The sequence below is a fragment of the Netta rufina genome (assembly GCF_964035555.1).
Source record: "Netta rufina genome assembly, chromosome: Z".
Classification (NCBI taxonomy): Eukaryota; Metazoa; Chordata; class Aves; order Anseriformes; family Anatidae; genus Netta; species Netta rufina.
The window spans coordinates 77,629,279-77,651,717 of NC_140126.1; the positions used below are offsets into that span (position 1 = coordinate 77,629,279).

Here is a 22,439-nt window from a genome sequence, read left to right on the forward strand (position 1 = left end):
GTGGGCGAGGCCGCAGCTTTGGATCACTTCATAAAGGCGGACTGTCACATGCTGAGAAAACCCGCTGTCAACATCCATCATTACCACCATTTCCCAGCTCATGTAATTAGAATTCGCAGGGGATTACCTACATGTGCCACTTCCTTATGGAGACCGACGTAATATGCCACCCACCCAGACCTCCACACTGCGCAGCCCGGCTGGAAGTGGGTAGCAGGCAGGATGACATCTGTTTGGACTAAGTAAAAATGACATTTCTCTTAGCTGAATTCAGGTCAGCCTGCACTTCGGGGTTAAGCCAAACTGGAGGACAACATAAGCAGCAATATTCTGGAGGAATTTATCATGAGCTTTCCCATGCCTTCTCTCTTGTTGCAGCTGATGAAACCTTTTTAGACATCTTCAAGCATTCATCTGAATTAATAATATGATAAAAGACATTTTGATGCAGGAAATATTTTCCCTGGTGAATATGCAAAGTAGTGCTCACCATCTTGTTACATACAGAAACATAATCATATTCAGCATCTGTATAAATGTGCGGACCACTGTCTGACACTGTGTGGCTGGCAACTGCATAAAGAAGCCATAAAAAGAGCAAATTCAATCTTTTACAGATCCCCTGTATAAAATATTGCTCAAATGACAAAGAAGTGCTAAAATAAGAAAAAGGGCATTATAAGTCATTTTGTGCCTGAAGTACATCGATATTTGTTTTAAAAAATAAAAATGTTTGCCATTATCATAGCTTTGGGAAGTCAGTATCAGGTAGGAAAAGATAATGTCTCTACCTCTGTTGTACTCTGCATCAGGATCTAAGGTTACTCCAGTTGTCCCAGCACTGCTTAAGTGAAAAGTAAGGTCAGAGGAGCTGTGATGGGAATACATCTGTTCTTCCTGAACAGCAGAGGAAGCTTCTGACTCCCTTTGGCTATGTCTAATTTGACCTCATGAGAAAAAAAAAAATAGATAAATTGGAACAGGACAGCACAACAGTGGCCTTCAAAAGTTCAAAAGTATGGAAGAATCCTCCATAAATTTCTTCACATTTATGGAAAATGTGTAGGAGAATTGTTTACTTAGTAATGTCTAAAAAAACAACAGAGAGGATTAGTAATAAAAACCTCTGTCTAAATTGACTACAAAAATTTGAATACATATGTCCTTCTGATCTTTGTAAGCTGATGATCTGTCATCGAATGGCACTTAACTGTTCAAAGTAACGTAACAGAAAAATCATGTCATTAGAAGAATTAAATATCACTATTGTTGTTATACTGCATATTATATAAACTTAGGTATAGTTTTGGTATAACAGACTATTAATTTACATCTACAGAGCATTTCACTAATTTCAATAGAAATCAGTTTAAAAAGACAAGGTTTTCTGGAGCAGTATTTGTATGTGCAGCAAAGCCTTGTATGATTTTTTAACAACTTTTCCTTCCTCTGGGCATTACTTGTAATATTGTAATGCTTGTTAGGTGTTACTACGTTCAGCCAAAACCAGCAAACTGTAAGTGGGAGAAAAGTGTGAAATCAATACACTCAGAGGTGTCTCCTAAAAGTCTCTGCCAGTACTGAGGTGTGAGAAAGGCTGATATGTTTGATACCCACGTCTAAAAATTACCCATGTCTAAATCAGGTATTTTATTCATCAGGAGCAGGAATGGGGTTTAGAAGTCCTTTTGCTTCTATTTCCATCCAGCATGATGACAATGGGCAAGTTCCCCTGTACTTTGGCAGCTTTCACTGTTTTCACATTGCTGAGGTCTAGGCAATGTTCCTACGTTCGACTGTCTTTCATCTTTCTTCGAGCTCTTTTTCATCCTGTACTCTGTGCCAGTTTTCATCAAATCTGTTTTACCCTACTGGCAACAAAACACTCTATATTTTTTGACTGAAAAGTATTTGAGCCAAATATATTTGATTTCTACCCTCAGCTCTTAGCCAAATTGCTTTCTTCAATTTCATTGCAAGATAGCTTTCTCTGAGCCAAGTCCTGCTGTTTTTCCACTAATCAAAAAGGGCTCTTTCATTTTAAGATGTTTTGTGTCTCAAGACACTTCAGAGGAACATGACTACATGTCCTTTCTCTCATTCTATGGAGACAATTTCATACTTTTATTATTCTAAGCTTTAAACTGTGTTAATTGCTCTTCTCCATGGCTCTCAAGACAGTCATTTATCATTAGAGTTTATATTTAGCTGCCTCATGCTTTCACTGAATTTCTCCAAGAAATAACAGAGACAAAGATGAGTTTCAACCAAAGAGGGGATCACCCTTAAGACAATCTTGCCTCCATCACTGTAAGCCACACGTTTCTAAAATAATCCAGACACCAGTCTCACACTAAATAGTAGGGCTAAAATATTCAGCTGTTGAAGTAAACAGCATCTTAGTTAAAACACACAGGAAACACCTTGAAGAAAAGATATCCTCATCCTGCCATGTGTGGGTCTAGCATCTCTCCCTCTCTCATCACCAGGGGTGTCTGCTGAGCACCTGTCCAGGCCTGTTGCACTCTCCCTGGCCACCACGAGCCATAAGGACTTGGCAGAGGTGGTGAGGGACCAGGTTTTGTGAAAGGGACCCAAACACCTCTGCATGGCGGCATTGCAAAGGGTGTCTTCCACTGCCTAGAGGAGGCTGGAACAGCAAGCAATTTTGTACAGGAATGGGGACCACAGGAAAGGTGGCTTATTTTAGAGCTCCAAGGACATTCCTGTTATATGCTTTAACTGCTTTGATAATTTTCAGACCTTCAGGCTGATATGTTCAGTGTTGATTATACTCGTGCAAATAGAGATTGATAAATCATTGCTAAAATATTCTGCTGGATTAGTTATGCTTGTAGGACTGGCAACAAAATAGCGTATTCAAATAGTTTGGGGGTTTTAAACAATCTGTGTAACAATATTACTGCATCACTAATGTGGGATTACACCTTTATTATATCTTACATGCAATTCTCATACTCATGACAGAGTGCTTCCACTGATGACATGTGGATTTGTCTTTTGTGAGGTCTTTTGTGGCACTCTACCAAATATATCCTCCCTGCTGCACACATGTGATCCCAGGAATAGCTGCAGTAGTTGTTCTTGTAGGAGTAACCCAGGTTGGCAAGGTTGGCAGCTATGTTGTTTTTTTCTATATCATCAGCATTACAGCTGCTGATACTGAGCAGTTTTCATAATTTATTTATTTATTTATTTATTTTAAGAGATACATGAAGCTAGGAAAGTGAAATTGTTTTTGTGAGAAAAGAAATGCAGAAACAGCAGCCTGTGCTGCTGGAAGAGCAAACTTAGAAAGAATCCAAGTTAAAGTGAGACTATAAAATATAAACACATTAAGTTTTCTTTCTACAAAATGTATTTTCTTTCTTAATCTCTTTGTCTCAAATGACAATCAGAAGAGATTTCGCTTCTGAGAGCTCATGGTGCAGAAATTATTTTTCATCCCACTTACTGCAGACCCAAGACTGTTGACCAACGGAAGACTGTAGGTGATCTAGTGGCTTGACACATACCCCAAAATGTATATGCTCTTCTTATTTTATATATATATTTTTAAGATCTTTCCCAAAAATTGTTATGCAATTTTATCTTTCAAAAAGTATCCTATCATTAGAATAAAAATGCTAAAAATAGGTGGAACCTTAATTAATTACTTAGTAATTTCATATTTCTAAAAAAATGTAAATATTTACAGTCCTCATTCCATAAAGAAACAGGTCTTGCTTATCTTTTATATTTCCAAAGAGAATTTACAACACCTTTATAGTGAAAAAAGTAAAGAGGTAAAAAAATAGAAACAGAGTAGAATAAATTACTGATATCTGCAAAAGACCAGAGTCCAAGCAAATTCTGTGCCATACAGGTTGCATTAATGCAAAAGCATAAAGATATTTCCCTGACAATAACATGTAACCTACCTCAGGTAAACTACCCCTTCAGAGGAGTCAGGTAGGTGACAAATAAATAAATAAAAAAAAAGTTACTGAGGCCAAGTTGCTTAAGTTGCTTACAAAGTGCATGTTAATCCTACCAAATAAAGAGAAGCATTAGCAAAATTGCTTGAATTGTTTGTTACATTAAACTGTGTGTAGTTAAACCTGGGCTTTACTATGTTTTATATGCAGTATAAGTCTGTACATAATTTAATCATGGGATAAAACAGTTATATCTGTATTTAATTTAATTCACTAAATTTAATAAATAGTTCCGTAGTGCTTATCATTGAAAAATATCATGACTATATGTCCTGCAAAGACAATTGAAGCAACATATCCTACTTATGCAGAACTAATATCCTTCAGATAGGAACCATAAAATTGAATTGGAATAACAGTCTAGTCATTTGACAAATAAAAAACAATAAAACAGCACATCACACTAAACTCATCATCTTGTGCATGAGAATATTGGTATTATTATTTTTGTCTTGTAAAGGTTTTAACATACATTGACCTGGATTATTAAGTGCTTAACATGCCAAGATTTTGCATTTTACACTGTTTGAATATATGTGCACATTTACAACCTGCTATTGTATCATCTTTGCTCCCACTGACACACTCCATATTTGTATTCTTGGTACATTAATCTTTTTAGCTCAGCACGTTCAATTATAAGAGACTGTCATGTTTTTTGCTTACAGAAGCAAGAATTACCGTATTTTACATTGAGATAAAAACAGCAATTATTTTAATTGCATTCAGAATGTGAAAAAAATAATTAAGTTTGAGTTCACAAAGCAGGTCTGCAGTAATGGCCCGCTTCTTGCTGAAGCCAAAAGCAGTCTCTTCCTTTGGAACAGCTGAAAAGCCTGATGCTATTCTGATGCAAGTAGTACATTTGATTAAAAAAAAAAAAAAAAAAAAAAAAAAAAAGAGGATCTGTAAGTTTTTGTAGCTCTCACCCCAATCTCTTAAGTGATCACAAAGTGATCACAAGCTGCACACTAATGATTCTCATGTGAATGATTCTCTCTGGTATTTCCTGCCAAGGGTTTCTCCAGGGTCCTTATCTCTGCTGCCAGCACTGGTGTTGGTGGCTCCTGATGGCTTTGGGGTGTTTGGGTCTGAAACAGATGATGGAGCCTAGACCAGCCCCACCACAGTTGCCACCAACAGTCCCTCTTCTTTTCTATACCACTCTTGCCTCTTTCTTTCTTCTTGTCTGACAGCCAGCTACTCCTATGCAGAGCTGTACTAAAAAAGTCACAAAATTAAACTAGCCATCAATTTTAAGTCAATCCCTCAATATCTTTCTGCAGTATTCTCTTCTTTGTGTCACATTTGGCACAAAACTCGCTTCCACCTCCAAGTTAGCTGTGCTAACCATACTTTTGGGCTTCCTACGGACCTTAAGGAATATTGAACCATCTACAGTGAAGGAATTGCACATAGTTCACATACTGAGCAAAACAGCATAGAATAACATACTGGAAAGAGTAGAAAAAAAAGATGAAAGGATGCCATACATGGCAGTAGACTATCTAATTATGCAGAACACAATGATATGATTGAGAAAAGTTGCAGTCAACAGAAAGCATCCAAAAACCTGATTTAAGAGCAGCCTACCTTTCTGTGAGAAATATGCCACCAGTGAAAATATGGAATGGGAAAAGTCAAGCAGCTCTTTTAGGAGAATCCTCCCTGCCCCCATTTAAACCCTGTCTAGACGAGACATGCCTTCTTTTCCCATTGTGGGAACCCAGCACGTACGGGCGCAGAGCAAACAACCCATCTGTTCATCCCCAAACTAAGTATATCGCGCTGTGCCTGCCATGCTGGGCTTGCAGGGCTGCCTTCACAAGCACATGGTGATCACACAGCTCTGCCAGGCCCCCCGAGAGCTCCCCAAGGTACACGATTTGTGGGAGTCCATCTGTCTGAAAACACAGCTTGTAACACACACCATGGAGATCAGCCTTCATCTCCACCTTGTGCTGGGAGGGAGCGATGGCTGTGCTGTTGCGGGGAAGCGCCAGGCACGGGGAGCCCGTCCCTCACGCTCTCCATGGAGGGACAGCAAGCCCAAACCTGGGGAGAGGCCTCCACAAAACAATCTGCCAGCTTTAGTGTCACCCAGCACCGCTGAAACTAGCAGTGGTGAGCTGCGATTGCCCTGCTGCTCTTTCCCACCAGCCAGGAAGGCATGAGCAGAAGTGCCTCAGACACAGGAAAGGGCCAAGGGCAAGACTTTCAAAAGGCCCTGAATGCCCCCATGGAGGGTTACGCTGCGAGACACTGTGCTGGACCATCTCCATAACTGCTGGCACTTGCAGCTATCTCTAATTCCACCTTTTAAAGGTTGGCACCACAGAATGATGTGTGGGGAGCATGGAGAGCTACCTGTTCAGCCCGGTGGTTTGGGTGCCACCCTGACAGCCAGGTATCCAAAAACTGTGTGTTTCAGTAGCTAAGTTAAGATATCAAGGACTCTACCACTTTGTCTTTTATCTTACCCGCTTTAGAATAGACTGATTTATCTTATTTCAATAGTATTTATCCTAATATCAGGATATTGACAGTTAAACACTGCAGAACTTAAATGTTTTCCAATGCATGTAAATTTAAAGTAAGTTCTCAGTGGTATTTGTTATTTTACTTCACCTCTTGGGAAGGGCTACAAAAATCTGCTTATGGAACCCAGCACAAGTTTGGATTTTTCTTCTTTTTTTTTTTTTTTTTACAAGATGATGTCTCTATAACAATGTATTACAATAACTCATGTGAATTGTATATTTAAGCTCTTACTACAACTATTTAGAAGTAACATAAGGAAGATGTTTATCTACATTTTCCAATGTAACTTAATGTCTTTTCAGTTTAACATCTTTGTGATTCATTTCTTCTCCTAATTCTTTTGCTTGGGAAAAGATTTTCCATGGCTTGATTTGAGCAATAAAAACTTTGGCATGAAAGAGAGACCAGTTCTATAAATAATTTCTTATCAAAATAACTCACTTTAATTTTTTATTTTGTTCAGGCAGTCAGGATTTCCTGATTATCACTTCTCTCTGTATGCTGTGGCAAATGTTCTCCAAAGCTGTGGGATCCATTCAGAGTCGCAAGGTAAGGGCACATTGTGGAAAGCTCAAATGTCTGCGGATCACCTAATGTTTATCAAGGTCATTCCCCGACAAAAATTCAGAAAACAATATTGCCAATAAGCTGTTGCAGTACTATTTATAACTATTTTCAGTTACTCCTTCTCCTCTATTCTCTTCAAAACAAAAATATTATATGTATATACATTATACCTGTATATATATATTATACATGTATATAATATACATATATATTATATATACATAATATTTTGGATAGTTTTCTGTGTTCAGTACTCTTTATGGTGTTTTTTGTTTGTTTGTTTGTTTGTTTGTTTGCTTCTTTCTTTGTTTGTTTTGTCACCAAGATGTAGTTGGGTTGGTAATACAGCTCTTTATTACACATGTAGAGAACCAGGAACAAAAATTAAAATAAAATAAAATAAAATAAAATAAAATAAAATAAAATAAAATAAAATAAAATAAAATAAAATAAAATAAAATAAAATAAAATAAAATAAAATAAAATAAAATAAAATAAAATAAATTTCCTCCTTTTCTAATAGTCAAAGAAAGAAATTAACTGTGTTAAGTAATTTAGAGTAAGCCACTGGCTGAAACTGAGAGCTTCTGCTCTGGCTCTTAGTTTTTGAGATGATTGCTTTAACGGCCTTTCTCATGTCAACCACATCTCACTGTCAATTGACATGTTCCTCATGTCAACCACATCTGCTGGCCATTATTTCTTACACTTCTGCAAGGTGTTGTTACTGTGAAAGGGGCCTATTATATACTTACGTATTTCCTGCCTGAGAAGTGGATTAAACCTTCTGTTAACTGCAGAGGTGCACAGAGATTCTGGAAATGTGCATTTTAAATCCTTGTTTAAAACATGTTTTGTTTGTTTGTTTGTTTGTTTTTTCCTTTATTTATTTCTTTCTTTGGCAATTAATTCAGTTTTCTGACATATTTTCTGTTCACAAGCTTTGGTATTCAATGAACCAAGGTTTGTAATAATAGCTATCCTTCTGTTTGGTTGGTAAAACAAGCAATATCCTCACCTCTAGGATGTTCCGTTCCATCAGCAACCGATACAGGGTGTATGGAGTTCTTCCTCTGGGTGTTCTAGGAGGGGATATTTTGTATGGAGGAAAGGAGCACCATGGAGACAGGACAGGACAGATTTGAAGTGATTGTGGTGCAATTGCCTAAAGTAACTAGGAAAATAAAACTAACATTCACATTTTAAAGAAAATGTACAGCATTGAAGAGGCTTTCAGGGTAGGGCGTAGCTGTATTACCTAAGCGTTCCGCTAGGCTTCCAACCTTAGATACTATCGTGCTGGGGGAACCTGGTGTGCTAGCTCTAAGGAACAGTACAGAGCGTAGGGTGGAGTGGAGACACCACGGCTAGGCTCTGTGACCAGGTGGGGACTCGATTGTTCTTGTGCACACCGAGACCGATAAGCTGCACTTTTTGCTACCCTGGACCTGTCATGTTTTGACAAATGCTGTACCCTAGTGTACTTTTGCCCATTATAATATCATTATAATACCAAAACACACCTCCTTCCCAAAAGCTACCCGCCTCCAAGGTGCGACCACCCCACACCGAGCATGCGCTCTGAATTCCTCAAAGCCTATTATTTTAAACGGAGACGGGAGAACTTTTCACCAATCATAACTAAGATATGCTTGACTAGAGCCACTCAAGCTCCACCTAAAAGATAGAAAATAATATAAATTGGCCTAAGAGAGAGGGGATATTAGGGAAGATACCATCGTTAGGACCATCCTGAGGACCTCCTAATGCCTGGGAACAGTCGATGAGCTGAGCCTAACTTCCCCCCCATTGGGATGCCTTTGGGTGAGATTTGAACACTTGGTTATATCATGTGTCTGCACAGAAACTTAGAAATCTCTCTAGAGTCTTTGTGTCTTTTAACACATTAATTTCCAGGCTGCACACCTGTGTCAACTGTGTATTTCATGCATGCTAGCTTGCTTTTGCAGACAGTAACTATCCCCGGTAATCCAAAGAACCTGTGTACCTGTTGCTGTAATAAATTGCACTTGATTGCATTGTTCCTAGTCGTGATAGTTCTCATTAAATATGACTAGAGTAAGGGTGGTTATACATGTACGTTATTGGTGAATCTGTGACTGTGGTAGTTCAGTACTCTGAATCCGACTGGACCCCTAAAGGTTACTTGGTTACACCCCTTAATGCAACAGTGATTAATCTGTTGTGGTTGATTTTGGATTTTATTCCCTTGTATCCAAATTAATGGCAAAATTAATGACACTATGCCATTAATTTCCTCTGGGCAGAAACAGGTACTATGAAACTGCCCCGGCGGAGTCAGAGCACAGTTTTATTTCAGCGAAGAGGATGCTTTTCACATCGCCTTTCCCACAGTGTGTGCAGTGAGGTAGGACCCTCTCCTCTTCCCAAATTCAGTGTGAGGAAGCCTCCAGACACCCTGGCGAGCTGATTTCGTGGGTCAGAGCAGAGCTGCAGAGAGCTGCCAGGAGCTGTGGAGCTGTTTTGGCTGCCCTGTTGGAGCCACCCAGCTGGCATTTCATGATTCTTTGCAGTGTCACAGAAGGACTTAAATTCATTTGTAGGCTGTGTTCTCAGGCTAAAATACTGCCTATGTACAGAGATATTTCCTTAAGGGCCTTTTAGCTTCTTACATATTCAACACTTGCTTTTGACATATGTTTGTAAAAAATCTCAGTCATTTTCTATTTGCAGAAGTGTCAGCAAAAAGGAGGGGGACTGTGTTTTGTGTTTTGCACCTTGACATGCTCAGTCCTCTGTTGTGCCCTGCACATCCATGCTGCATAACACAAGCAAAGCACCAGCTGATTTCACCAATAACTCCTGGTGCTGACAAGGAGCCGTGTAGGCACAGCCTATCCCTTACAACCCACCAGCATCCCCACGTGCAACACTTCACACAGAAACAGCAACCTTTTTTGGTTCTTGGACACCCACCTCACTCACGCTGGCTGTGGCCTGCATTTCCCCAGTCCCCCTGGAAATGCGGGTGATGGTGGGCACGTTCTTGGCACCACGATGACCGGCAGAACAGAAATATGGCCGGCAGAGGTGCCTGTGGCATCTTGCACAGCCCTCTGTGATGTTTGTTAGGGAAGCCATCTGCAGTTGTGCCAGTGTGCTCCCTGAGTCACTCAGAAATTATTCACCCGCGGCTGCATGCTTCACTTGGAGAAATGACTCACGTGTTTCCCTCGAAGGACACCCCTCTGCAGCGGAGTTTTCCTGGGCAGAGGCCAAATACAGCACTTATCAGAGACCTCAGACAGAGCCACAGGGACCGCCAGAAACGGGGCCAAGCCCCCTGTGGAGGGGCAGGGTGGGAGGACAGCACAGGAAGGTTCACCAGGCTGGGGAGCTGCAGCCCCTCGGCCACACCACGCATCCTGAGCAGGAACAAGAGGCCATCACTTGAGCAGGGCATACAGGAGACATCCAGCTGCCAACCCTCATCTCACTGCCTCCTCGGAACAGGAACCGGGGTTTCCTGGAGACAAGGGCAAACACAGCGCAGCCACTGCCAGCCCACAGGGAGCTGCTGACCCCCCTGCCCGGTGGCAACATGCTACACAGGCAAGTTCATGCACCGAACGGGTCTGATTTCAGTGTAGAGCACTCTGCCCACTGCCAGGGGACAAGTGCCTTGGGGATGTGTCAGCAGGCCTGTCTGTGGTTTGCTTTCTGCTCTCCTGAGCTGCCCCGTGAAGTTGCAAACTGGCTGCTGGCTGTCGGGGGAGGCCGTTCGGAGGCATTTGGGTGTTTGGGTGTTTGTAGCACCCTGGTTTCCTTGGCAATTGCTGCTGGAGCTCTGCCCGTGCGGGGTTAGGATTTGTATGACTAACTGTGAAGCTTCAGAAGAAAAGGGGAGAAAAAAAATACCAGTTTCATCCTACAGGGTGATCCCTCGGTAGTGCTCAGTCCATGGTTTTCCTGAGACTCTGGGTCGCTGCTGCCAGAGGGGAGAACTCCGTGCTACTGTGTATGTGTGCAGGAAGACCTGCTCTGCTGCTCTGCGGGTGTCTGTACATTTAAAACCCTTTTTGGAAGTGAGAACTTGCACACTAAAGTGCTGCTGCCTAAGCAGGTACTACACATGCAGTACTGACTCAGACTTCAGAATTACAGAAGCCTTTTACTACTTCTTTTCATATGAAGCAGTAACAGTGCACACTGTCTGCCTTAATTTGTGCATTTATAATTCATGACACAGCACAGATAGTGCCCTACAGACAGACAGAGTGTATTACAGTTATTTACTTGGATTTCTCATTAATAACATTGAGAAAATGTTTATTATTCGATCTAACTCTTTTTATACTTTTTTTATATAAGTTGATACAGTATTGACAACACTGTTAGAAATTTTTGGACAAAAATTTTGGTTTTGATAACACTGATGCAAGCATGGTGATTTTGAGAAGGTTGTGTCCGTGTCTCTGAGAACCAGATTTCTTCCTGGTATATGTGATTTTTGGCTATGATTATTTATCAGTATATTGCCAGTCTGGACATTCTCCTCTTTGACATGACCTACTGGATGTCAGCCAGCATGTTTTGCCGTGTTTACACTGCCTAATAAAACTTTCCACTGCTGCTCTTCAAAAGCAAACGTTTCTGCTGGATTGGCAGCCCTGGGATGCAGGGGCCTCACTGTTTATTTTCACAACGGTACTGCCTGGAAAGCTGCACTTGTTCCTTGCTGGGTGATCATCCCTGCTGGCATCCTCAGCCAGACAAAGCAAAGATTTTTACTGCTGGATTTGAAATTTCCCTGGGAAATCAGCCCCAGTTCCACACAGCGGTGGGTTGGGCAGTGCTCATTAAGGCTTAGGAAAAAAGTCAACACAAACAGTGTCCTGCTCTGAGAAACATCCAGAATGGGTCGTGGGCCTGCTGAAAGCCCACCCAAAACTGTTGAACCTGACACTTGAGTGCTGAAGGATGGTCTTGGTGCTCCAGCAGGTGGGCAGAGGTGCAGAGCAGCTGGTATGCCAGCCCATGGCACAAACATCTCCTGGTGCTCTATGCACAACGGCCCAAACCCAGACACTAAACATACTCTGAGCCTCTGCTTTGGATATCCTTTTTGGCTATCCTTATTTGCGTCTTCATTTTGAGAGGGTTTTCAAAGGTTTGGTGGTTCCTCTGGGCATGTCTGTACCTTCTGAGCGTGCCTGCAGCCAAAGTAAGGGAGTCTCTGCCTTCAGAGCACCCAGGAGGATGCTCCACGAGGGAAGAGGGATGCCCTGCAGAGGGCTAAATGCAGGCCTTTCTGCACTCAGTGCTAAAACTGCCACAGTTGAGTGATGGGAAGGGGATTTGTGAGTGCAGTTGTGACACACAAAATAAGACCTGCAGTCACATTTCTTAGGGAGGATGATTCAAAGTATTTGCAAACTGTGCTGTCCTTGAGACCAGGCAGAGACATGCAGCTTCCAACTGGCAGAGCCAGCCAAAGTGCTTGCAAATATTAGTTATATTTCTACCCATGCCTTTGCAAACAAGACTGAGGCTGAGTAAAATGGGGAAAGTACTTGCAGTTACAGAGTTTTGTGCTAGCTGAATCCATGTACTGCACCTTATTGCAGACCAATTTTTCTCAAAGGACTTGAGGTTTTGAAATGCCCCATATCCATTTGATATCTCCACTTCTAGAGAGTTATGTACCTAAGTGTCCCCAGCCTGCTGTGGTGATAAGAGCATGAGGAGAATTGTACCACTAATGGTTCGATTTTGCATGTGGTGGAGAGGCAAGGTTTCTGGCTCCAGCTTTTGAGATTTGATCCCATGCCAAAACGTAGGTCAGGACTGGCTCCTGAAGGTTGTGTCCTACGTGTGGCTCCTGGAAGACTACTTGACACATGTCGTATGGAAAGTCCAGCCAGATGAGAGCCCTCGGGGTTTTACAACCCAGGGAGGCTGAAGTAATCTAGCTAAGGAATGAACCCAGAGGGCAGCCGAGGAGGCAGAGCTGAATCCTCCCATCTGGATGCTCATGTCCAGCACAGCTGCAGCACCTGTGCTGCCTGCAGAAAGTGGAGCACTGCACAGTCTTACAGGCAGCTGCCCCCAGCATCCTCTGTCCTCCCCCTGGCTTTGCTGGGCCATGGGAAGCACCGCACCACCACACCACTGCCTGCACGGCCAGAGCACAGCTTTCAGCTCCATGGTCTTAGTCACAATGTGGATGGTTTTCCCAGAAAGTACCCACTAGCTTTCCCTGCTGCTACATGGTGTGCACTGAACAGTGCTGGGCAGCATGCTCAACAAGTCCACACGGAGCTCCGTGAGGCGAGACAGCCTGACCGCTGTCTCAGATATAGGAAAAGGCTGCTATTGTTTCAGCCTGGTTTACATAAATATTCAGGAGACAGATCTGGGCAAAGCAGTGGTCTGAAGGAGCCATTTGCTGAACTCCTTCAATATTTGTCATGGCTTAAAAAGCTCCTGTCCGACAGATGTTATCAAGGAACTGCTAATAAGAGCATCAGGATTATTTCATTCATGACAGAAGCAATTAGGCAATGCTGACAAATCATTGCTGGTGTTGTTCTGCAAAACATTTGTTATTGGCTTTAGCAAGGAACATGCCTGGGGTTAATTTCATCAAATCCTTCACACTCACCTGCAACTCTGGTTGCCCACCCTTTGCCCGCAGCCTCTTCTCCCTGTTTCCCAGACAGTGCCTCTTGAGAAGCAATGTTGAGGAGATGGTGACTGACCCCAGAGCCACCAGTCGTATTTTGGGATGGCCAGAAGCCTTTGGGAGCCTTTTGTGAGGGGTGGATGGGCTCCCAGGCTGGTCTCACACCTTCGCTCTGCTGCTGCTGCAACCCATCTGCTAGTGCTACAGCCTTGAGAGCTAGAAAGCCATCAGTACAGCCATGTGCGTTACCCAAATTATAGCCTCATTGAGCTGCCTTCATAATAATACATTCCACATTATTTTGCTGTACTTTTTATTTTGTGAGGAATTGCAGGCATCTCAGTTGCACGTTGGTTATTTAAGAGGCTGCCTATTCAACAGCTATGCAATTACATGCCTGTTTTATAGTCTCATTTCTCTTCATGCAGAAGGTTTAACAATGATTTATTTGATCAACAGTAGCAATGAGGTAAGTGCCTTGTAATGCATAAAACACAAATCAGCTAATAATTCATGGGGTATATAAATATATAATAATTAAAAATAAACTACTTGACAAATTTGTCCTCAGCTTGTCTGTATCTACAAGGGATAATAATTTTAGAAAAGGGACCTTAAATTCAGCATTCTGGGACATACATCACTAATTACATCCATACTTATAGAGATACCAGGAGATGAGTCACATCACCGATCATTTTGTTCAGCAGCTTACTCAGAGAACAACACAAATAAATTCAACTCACCATCTCGCAGCATTCATTGACTCCCAGGTTAGAGTCCCTTGCAGGGTAACCTTGGTTATCACACCATAATTATGAAATACGAGGCCGCGCTGCCTTGTGCAGGGAAGGAGTGTGGGAAGGAGCGCTGCTCAGTGCAGAAGAGCGTTTGTGTCAGGCAGCTGATGGCAAGGAAGACAACTGCTATTAAGAGCTGAGTGATTCGTGCTGGAGTATTATCAGCCTCTGCAGCCTAGTAATGTGCTTCCTCAGGACCTCTGAGGCTCCCCTGGAGCTCCACATTGTGGTTAGGGATGGCAGCAGCCTCTCCACACCCATTCTACAGGTGGGTTTCAGTCCCCGTGGTGAAGCAGTGCTCCTTTCGGAGCTGCCCATCCTGCCCGCCTCCAGGCCTTGCTCTGCTCCTGGATGGAGGTGACTGGGAGTAGCCTCTGGGTGCAGAACCTTTCCCTAACCCCCAGCTTGACCCTCCCCTGTCCCAGCTCCATGCCGTTCCCTCGGGTCCTGTCGCTGTCCCCAGAGGGCAGGGATCTGTTGTGGTTAGACTGTCTCTTTGTTTGGCACCAGGTGGCATCTGCATAAGAAATAACACAAGCCCATATCTCAAAATTTGGGACGTAAAGCTGGTAGGAATTCTTAAGATTTTGACACTTTTTTTTTTTTTCTTCCCCCTTGCCTTATTGGCCAAAGCATGATGCTGTAAGCTATTAGCTTTAATGACTCTTCCATGAGGTCATCCATCTCAGGGCAGTGGGATCTCACAGCTCACTGGGCTCCCTCCCACTGGACTCTGTCTGGAGCCGCTGCAAGCACAGAAGATGCTGTGGCTAATCCCTGCTGGTAGGAGAAGACAGACACTCAGAAACACAGGACCAGCATTGAGCTTTTTGGCATAGACATTTTTTTCCCATGCAGAAGAATGGAAAATATTTATATTAACCGAGCTAGCAGGGAGCTTGTAAAGATTCAGATCAGAGTACTGCAACAACAGCTTCATATAATTTGTGATGTTATACAGTAAATTTCTGCAGGCTTTGGAAGGCTCTTTTGAGAGCTGTGTTTAAAAAAAGTCTCAAAAAAAAAAAAAAAAAAAAAAAAAAAGAGTTATGTCTGGCCAGATTTATTGTATGTTTCAAACAGTTCTTAAATCTGGCCTTGGTGTTTTCTAGCAGAGGTTTTGCACAACAGGTACCATCCCTGATTGTCAGAGGAGATGGAAAAATGCACTGCTGGGTTGGCGGAGGGGAAGGGGTCCCTGTGACACCACACAAAGGACAGAGTGACCTAAACCAGAAGTATACGCTGCTCTTACCCCCAGCAGGTGAAAATTTTCAGGACGCATGGCCAATGGCAAAGAGCCCATCAGCTATTATTGAAACTCCTCCTGCTTGGATACGGGCTTCGAAAAGACAAACAGAAGAGATGATTTATGAAATACCCACTTGCATGCAACAACCCCAGTTGGAAAGGAGCCATTTTTCAGCTGTGCAGGATGCCTTTGCTTCCTCATTCCTGTCCTGAGGCTCCCCTTCCTTCAGCGAGCATCATGCTGCGTTTTGGCTTGCCGGGAAGGATGCACACTCACTGTGGATTTTTTGTTCAGATCCAGACATATTTTCTCTGAATCTCCTGTCAGACAGAAAGAGCCAATTCCCTCTGAGCCACAGCCTTTGCAGGTCTCTGATGAATGTGAGAGAAATGAGGATGGATTGGCTCCTACCAAGAACGTTGCAGGTTCCTGCAACTTGAAGGCATACATTAATGAGTCGTGGCCATGAAGTGCCATCGTGGCAGATTGATCTTTTTTCTTTTTTTTCTTTTTTTTCCTGACTGAGGAGATTACTTTAAGCAATGGCAAATTGATTAATTGCCCACGATGTAACATTTATAATGTTCCTCCTCTGAATTTTCATGGTATTTTTTTGCTTCCTCTTTCACTCTGAAGGCCACTGGCTTAAATTTGGCTTACCAAAGTTAAATCTGCAGCTGTGCCATCAGACAAGTCTGTTAGCTAATGTTCATAGTCTCACTAACAAAACAACGAATTTATGCTAGCAGCACAATACTCTCCTTTATTTATTTATTTTTCTTAATAAAACCACTCTCAGCTGTAACAAGAAGAAACAAAGAAATTCCAGAAAATATAGCATCGAGAAGCATTTGCCTTACTTGAATAATTTCCTTCCTGATGTGCAATGCTTCCCTGAAAGTGCCTCTGCGCTGCCTTTGCTTTCTGAGAAAAACGAAGTAGGAGAAGTTGCTCCACCTCCCAGCCAGTCTTCCTTCTTTTCATAATTTTTGAATTCCTTGGACATTTCAGAGAGATTTGAGGTGGCTTAGAGATCAGAATTTCCAATTTCCAGAAAGAGAATCAGGAGACGTGTAGAGCTGCAAATTAACTCCCACTGCTGGCAATACCTGGGTGCTTATGGCCATTAGCCTTATGCTCTTGCACTTCACCTAAAAGGCAATACTTACCTTGTTCCTGAGCCCCAGGGGATGTTTTCTGCCTGCAGAAGGTGTTCTGACACCTGTGGGAGCAACTTCCAGGGTATGCTGTCCTTGGGATCTGAGAACCTTGGCTTCTCCACTCAGCGTTAATTAGGATTGATAATAATAATTGACATGTTTGGAGCAGTAGCTCACAGGGCTTGTTTACAGCACACAGCTCTCCTGAGGGAGATTGTTAATAAATCAAAGTGCCTTGGGCCTTCTAAATCCATGCTAGCTCTACTAAAGCAAAACAAAAGCAGAGCTAAAATTTTAATTTTAAGTTACAAGGCCAACAAGATTCTTAGCAGAAGTTAACTTCTATAAATAATGGATCTAAATCTCTGGTCAATCTGGCCACATTGACAGAGCACTAAGGGTGTTTTATTGCCCTTGTTATGTGTACAAGTATTTGAATGATGTGATGACATGTGATGGCCTAAGTTTGTAACAACAAGGAAGGTATTTATGGATGGTGACATGATGTAGCTGCCCCAGTGCACCCAGATGACAGAAGTACTTGAAGCTGGGGCCAGCCTGCTTGGGGTAAGACAGGGCAGCCCTTTCCCTTTCCCTTTCCCTTTCCCTTTCCCTTTCCCTTTCCCTTTCCCTTTCCCTTTCCCTTTCCCTTTCCCTTTCCCTTTCCCTTTCCCTTTCCCTTTCCCTTTCCCTTTCCCTTTCCCTTTCCCTTTCCCTTTCCCTTTCCCTTTCCCTTTCCCTTTCCCTTTCCCTTTCCCTTTCCCTTTCCCTTCTGTCCCTTCTTTCCCTTTGATGCATTGTAACAAACATGATGCTTTTGAAAAACTAAGGGATAAACAGCTTATGGGCACTTCATCTTCACCCAGTGACTTCTGCTGTCATAGTAGAAGAGAACACACACAGCTTCAACTGGACATTTTGGTTTTTAGAGTTTTTATCAAGAGGAGATATAAATTATGTGTTCAAATCTGTTTTGTGCTTTATGGTTGCCAAAGGCTATGTGTATTTTAAAGTCTTAATTGTGCAGACAAATGTAAAGCAGCTCCTGGTACACATAGACACAAGCCAGCTGTAGAGCATCATTGCAGCCCATATAGCTGTAAAATATTTTGCAGAGTATCCTTGGGCACACTTCAGTCATTAAACTGTCATATTTGCATTGTGTTTATTGACTCAATAGGGCAGCTGAACTCTTTTCCCCTTCCCTTTTAAAGATTATTTTTACATTGGAATTTTTATTTATGTCAGTCTAACAGCAGTGATCAAGAGAAAACCTGTAGGATCATTCCAGTGCCAGGGTGTGTGTGTGTGTGTGTGTGTGTGTGTCTGTGTGTGTGTGTCTGTGTGTGTGTGTGTGTGTGTGTCTGTGTGTGTGTGTCTGTGTGTGTGTGTCTGTGTGTGTTAGAAGATCTGTGAGGTCCTTTCCAACCCAAACCATTCACTGATGCTGTGATTTCTTTCCCAACTGGCTAACTGGGTATTTTTTCCTCATCATTAAGCTAAGGATTTTAGCTAAATTTTATGACGTAGGAGTATTTCACACAACATTGAAAGCATAAAAAATATACCATCGGCTTAAATTTAGGACATAAAACAACCTTCAATTTCTGTATAACATGCAAACCTGAGGTTCTACAGTAATTAAATTTCTCTGGCTTTTTACACAGCAGTAGCCAGTGGTTTCGGTTTCCCTCAAGCTCCACACTGTTCCTATCTGCATGAAGCTTCATTCTGTACCTGTCAGTTTCAGATCCACGCAACATCCTTCCTCTCCCCCTCTCTTCTATATTTATATGCAGTTTCACTGGGTATATTCGAGCCCAGGACTCATTCCCCTGGGTTTTGGTGGGCGGATGGGGAGCAGGTAGCTGTAAGAAAACCATTAGGTGTGCAGACTTCTTTCCAGCTGGTAGGTGTAAGCAATGCAGGGAAATACCAAACCAAGGACTTGGTGCGACCAAGGGAGCTCTGCCTGCCTGCTCCCGGCCAGCACACATTTTGGGGACTGCTCTGCACCAGCAAAGTTTGCCAGGCTGCTACCAAGGGCAGCCTCTGATTTTGCTTGTTTTTGCTTTAGTTTAAAACAGAGAAGGAAGAGGTTAAAATGAGGATCTCAATGATGATATGTTATGGAAGCACTGTGAATCCTCAGGCTCATGGGACTTCTCAGTCACCCTTCCTTCGCCTACCTTGCACATCATATCCCAGCCACTAACACCTCACCGGGAACTTTCTCTTCTAATCTAACTTTATAATGGCCATGCCACTGTCCTCACTGAAAAAATGAATCCGGGTCCTTGGGCTGTATGTTTTTTTACCTAAAAGCTGCCAAACCCAGGCTTTCTGGTGTTCGCAGGAGAAACGTGTCCCCTGCTCCCAGCCCCAGAGACAAGTTGCGGCGGCTGGAGGAGCAGCTCTCCAGCCAGGAGAGGACCACAGCCTTCCTCCTCCACCAGGCCTTCCGAGTCAAGGACGACGTTGTCTCCTACTTCCAGGAGAGCACAGGTTATCAGCACAGGGAGACCGCTGCCCGGCAGCTGCTGGAAAACCATGTCCAGACCATTGCAGGAATGGTTCAGAAGCTCTGCCAGGACGTAGAGGTAACACATGCTGAGGACTATTCCCATGCTAATGCTAGGGAAAATGCTAGTTTCTGCGCATCTCTAATGCTGGCTTCATTGGCAGAAAAGTCCTTAGCATGAGCATTGTGTTTTAGGGAAATTCTGATTTTTCTCACGTAGTAGCACTTACAGTTCCTGGCAAAAACAGAAGGGAGGGGAGTAGGGAAAATAAGAAACATAATTGGAAAGTAAAGCAAAATAATGAGCAGATTAATGAGTTTTGGGGTTGCTTTCCTCTAACTGAAAGGTTCAGATTCCATTTGCTTTCTGTTTTGTTGGAGTGTGGGAGACTGAATTCAAGAGAAATGAGTAAACTACATTTTCATCTAACATAGAATGTGAAGGCTCAGATTTCATTTAACTTATATTTATAGATGCAGATGTTCTACTTTACATAAATTATGTATGCAAACAAAATCAGATGTTGAAACTTTTCACAAAGCTCAGTTAAAACTGGGATGAAGGATCAGGTCACACTTTGAACTGACTGACAATTCTGTACTAGAAATACATGTGATGATTTATTTATTTATTTATTTATTCTGACTAAATATGTTTGATTATTTGTGGTTATTTGACAAATTTATATGTGTAATTTAACAACACTTTTTGGCTTTTCTTCTTGGACAAAGGTGAACAGTACAAAAACATCATGAAATAGAATTCTCAAGAGATTTTTTTAATCCTTTGAAGAGTTAAATGTCCTCCAAATGCCAGTAAATTCAAAATTTTGTTTTTCACATACTTGCAGAAGTATTTGACATGTAGTGCATTTGTCTTATCAAATATAAAATCTTGGCTCACCTGAGATCAGGGCTGTTTTATGAGAAAAACACCCAAGATGTTATCAGCTTTCTTAGTCTAATCGTTTTCCATGGTTGTAAATCACTCTTATTTAGGTCCTAATCTCAGGTGTGTGTTTGCTTTGTATGTGAGGATTTGTTATGAGGCTGTGAGGATTTGTTGAGTGTAAAGCACAGAAAGCAGCACGGTGAGACCTGTCAGTCAAAGCCACCAGAGGATCAGTACAATTTGGGAGAACTGCTCCAGGCATATAGCAAATTAGAGCGGTTGAGCAATGACCATCTCTCAAGCATTGTAAAGAAACAAGGGGATCCACAGGAATGTGACTGGCATACTCCAAGTCTTCCTGAAAGCAGGAAGAATATCCTTCAGAAAAAGGATATTCTGCTCTGGGGAAGACACTGGCATGCTGCTGCCACAGGAGTGAAGCTGAAGATGGGGAAACACATCCCTCTGTCACAGCTGGAAAAGGCTGCTGCTGCATCAAACTAATTAGTGGAAAATGGTCACAACCTTAACGAATTTGGTGTTCATGATCCTCTGACTGGAGGTGCTGGTGGGATGTGGGGTGGCAGCTCTGCAGTGAGCAGCAGGCGTGCTGCACTACGCTGAAACGTGAGCTCCAGGCCTCTCCTCTCAACCCGAGCAGTAAAACCAGGGCATTTGGGGCATTGCTCGCTCCCTCAGCTTTCTGTCTGTAAAAGGTGATGGTAGCTCCCCAAAGACTGTCTAAAATTAGTTCTGGTGGCACACACAGATCCTCCAGGGCGGTCGCTCCTTCTGCCTTCAGATCAGACATTATCGCTGTGCAGTAAATCTGATACAAGGCCGCAAGATGGGCCTGGATGAGACACTGAGCAGCAGCTGACCTGCGTGCACATTTGGGGCTAGACGGGTGTGTTTTCAGTGTTTTTAACAGCAGGCCATGTCCTGTGGGCACTGTTCTGTGCCAGACAGTGTGTTTGGGGATGCTTCCTCAAGCAAGCCGAGTGAGGAGCGTCAGGGAAGAGACAAGCATTTGCGCATCTATGGCATGGGTGGGAGGGATCTGTTTGACACTCTGTTTCATGTCTGACCCTTATTTAATAAATAAATAAATAAATAAATAAATAAATAAATAAATAAATAATGTAGAAAGCCCATAGTGCATTAAAGATCTTGAATTTACAGGTTTTGGAGAGGCAAATAAGAACAAGGGATGGTGCCACAGCACAAACTAATTTTGCTGTTCAAAGCCTGGACCATAAATACATCCAGAGTCTTGGAGACCTGCGTGGAAGAGTGGCAAGGTAAGGAATAAACAACAGCCCCCTTTTTCATCTCTGTTAGTCAGCTTCTGCAAAGCGAGTTCAGAGCAAGCATGAATGTACTTTGCACTCATTTTATATCTCAATTTTAGTGCCAGATCTGTGCTGTGCATTCTCCATGTTAGTAAAATTATCAAGCCAGGGGGGAAAAATAACTATGTTGTCCTGTCTCATTCTTCCTCACACACTTAAGACTGTAGAGAATTTATCCTTCCCCAGTCTGGCTAGCCTTCAGCTGTTGTAGTTGAAGCCTTCCTGTTGTTTCACTAGGAGGTGGTGTAGGGTTCTTCACTTCCTCTCTTGGAAGGTGGGGCTTTCTGAGCAAGCTTGATTTCTTCCTTTGAAGGTGGACTTCCACGGGTCATTTAAATAATGTGATTAAAACAATGAGAAAACAAAACTCTGCTGTGTCATATCAAGGGAATACATGGATTAGGAGCTCTCTAAACCAATATATTGGAAAAAGTAGCCTTTAAGAAAGAAAGTCCCTTGAAGAACCAGCATGTTTCTAATGTTTTTTTGTTTGTTTCTCCAGAGGCCACTGATATGCTTTTCATATAAAATCACTACTGATGATATTTGTAGATAACACCAAATCATCAGTTATCAGACAATGTCCTGGATCAGGGGCCATGGGGGCTGGTTTATAAAAAATGCATTTTATAAACCATTGAGGGAGTGCTCCACTCCTGAATGCTCCTTGAAAAGTTTGGGGAGTGTGG

The 22,439-nt window shown here is 42.5% G+C and overlaps 1 protein-coding gene across 1 annotated transcript in view; it reads left to right on the top strand.

Annotated features, from left to right (window-relative positions):
- FAM81B (family with sequence similarity 81 member B) overlaps positions 1–22,439 on the top strand; it is a gene marked incomplete at both ends in the record, with an annotated part of 45,376 nt that overhangs the window by 9,102 nt on the left and 13,835 nt on the right. The window contains 2 exons of the mRNA XM_084305599.1: positions 19,311–19,585; positions 21,581–21,699. Coding sequence (XP_084161725.1) covers positions 19,311–19,585; positions 21,581–21,699 — 394 coding nt within the window. The remainder of the gene's footprint in view (positions 1–19,310; positions 19,586–21,580; positions 21,700–22,439) is intronic.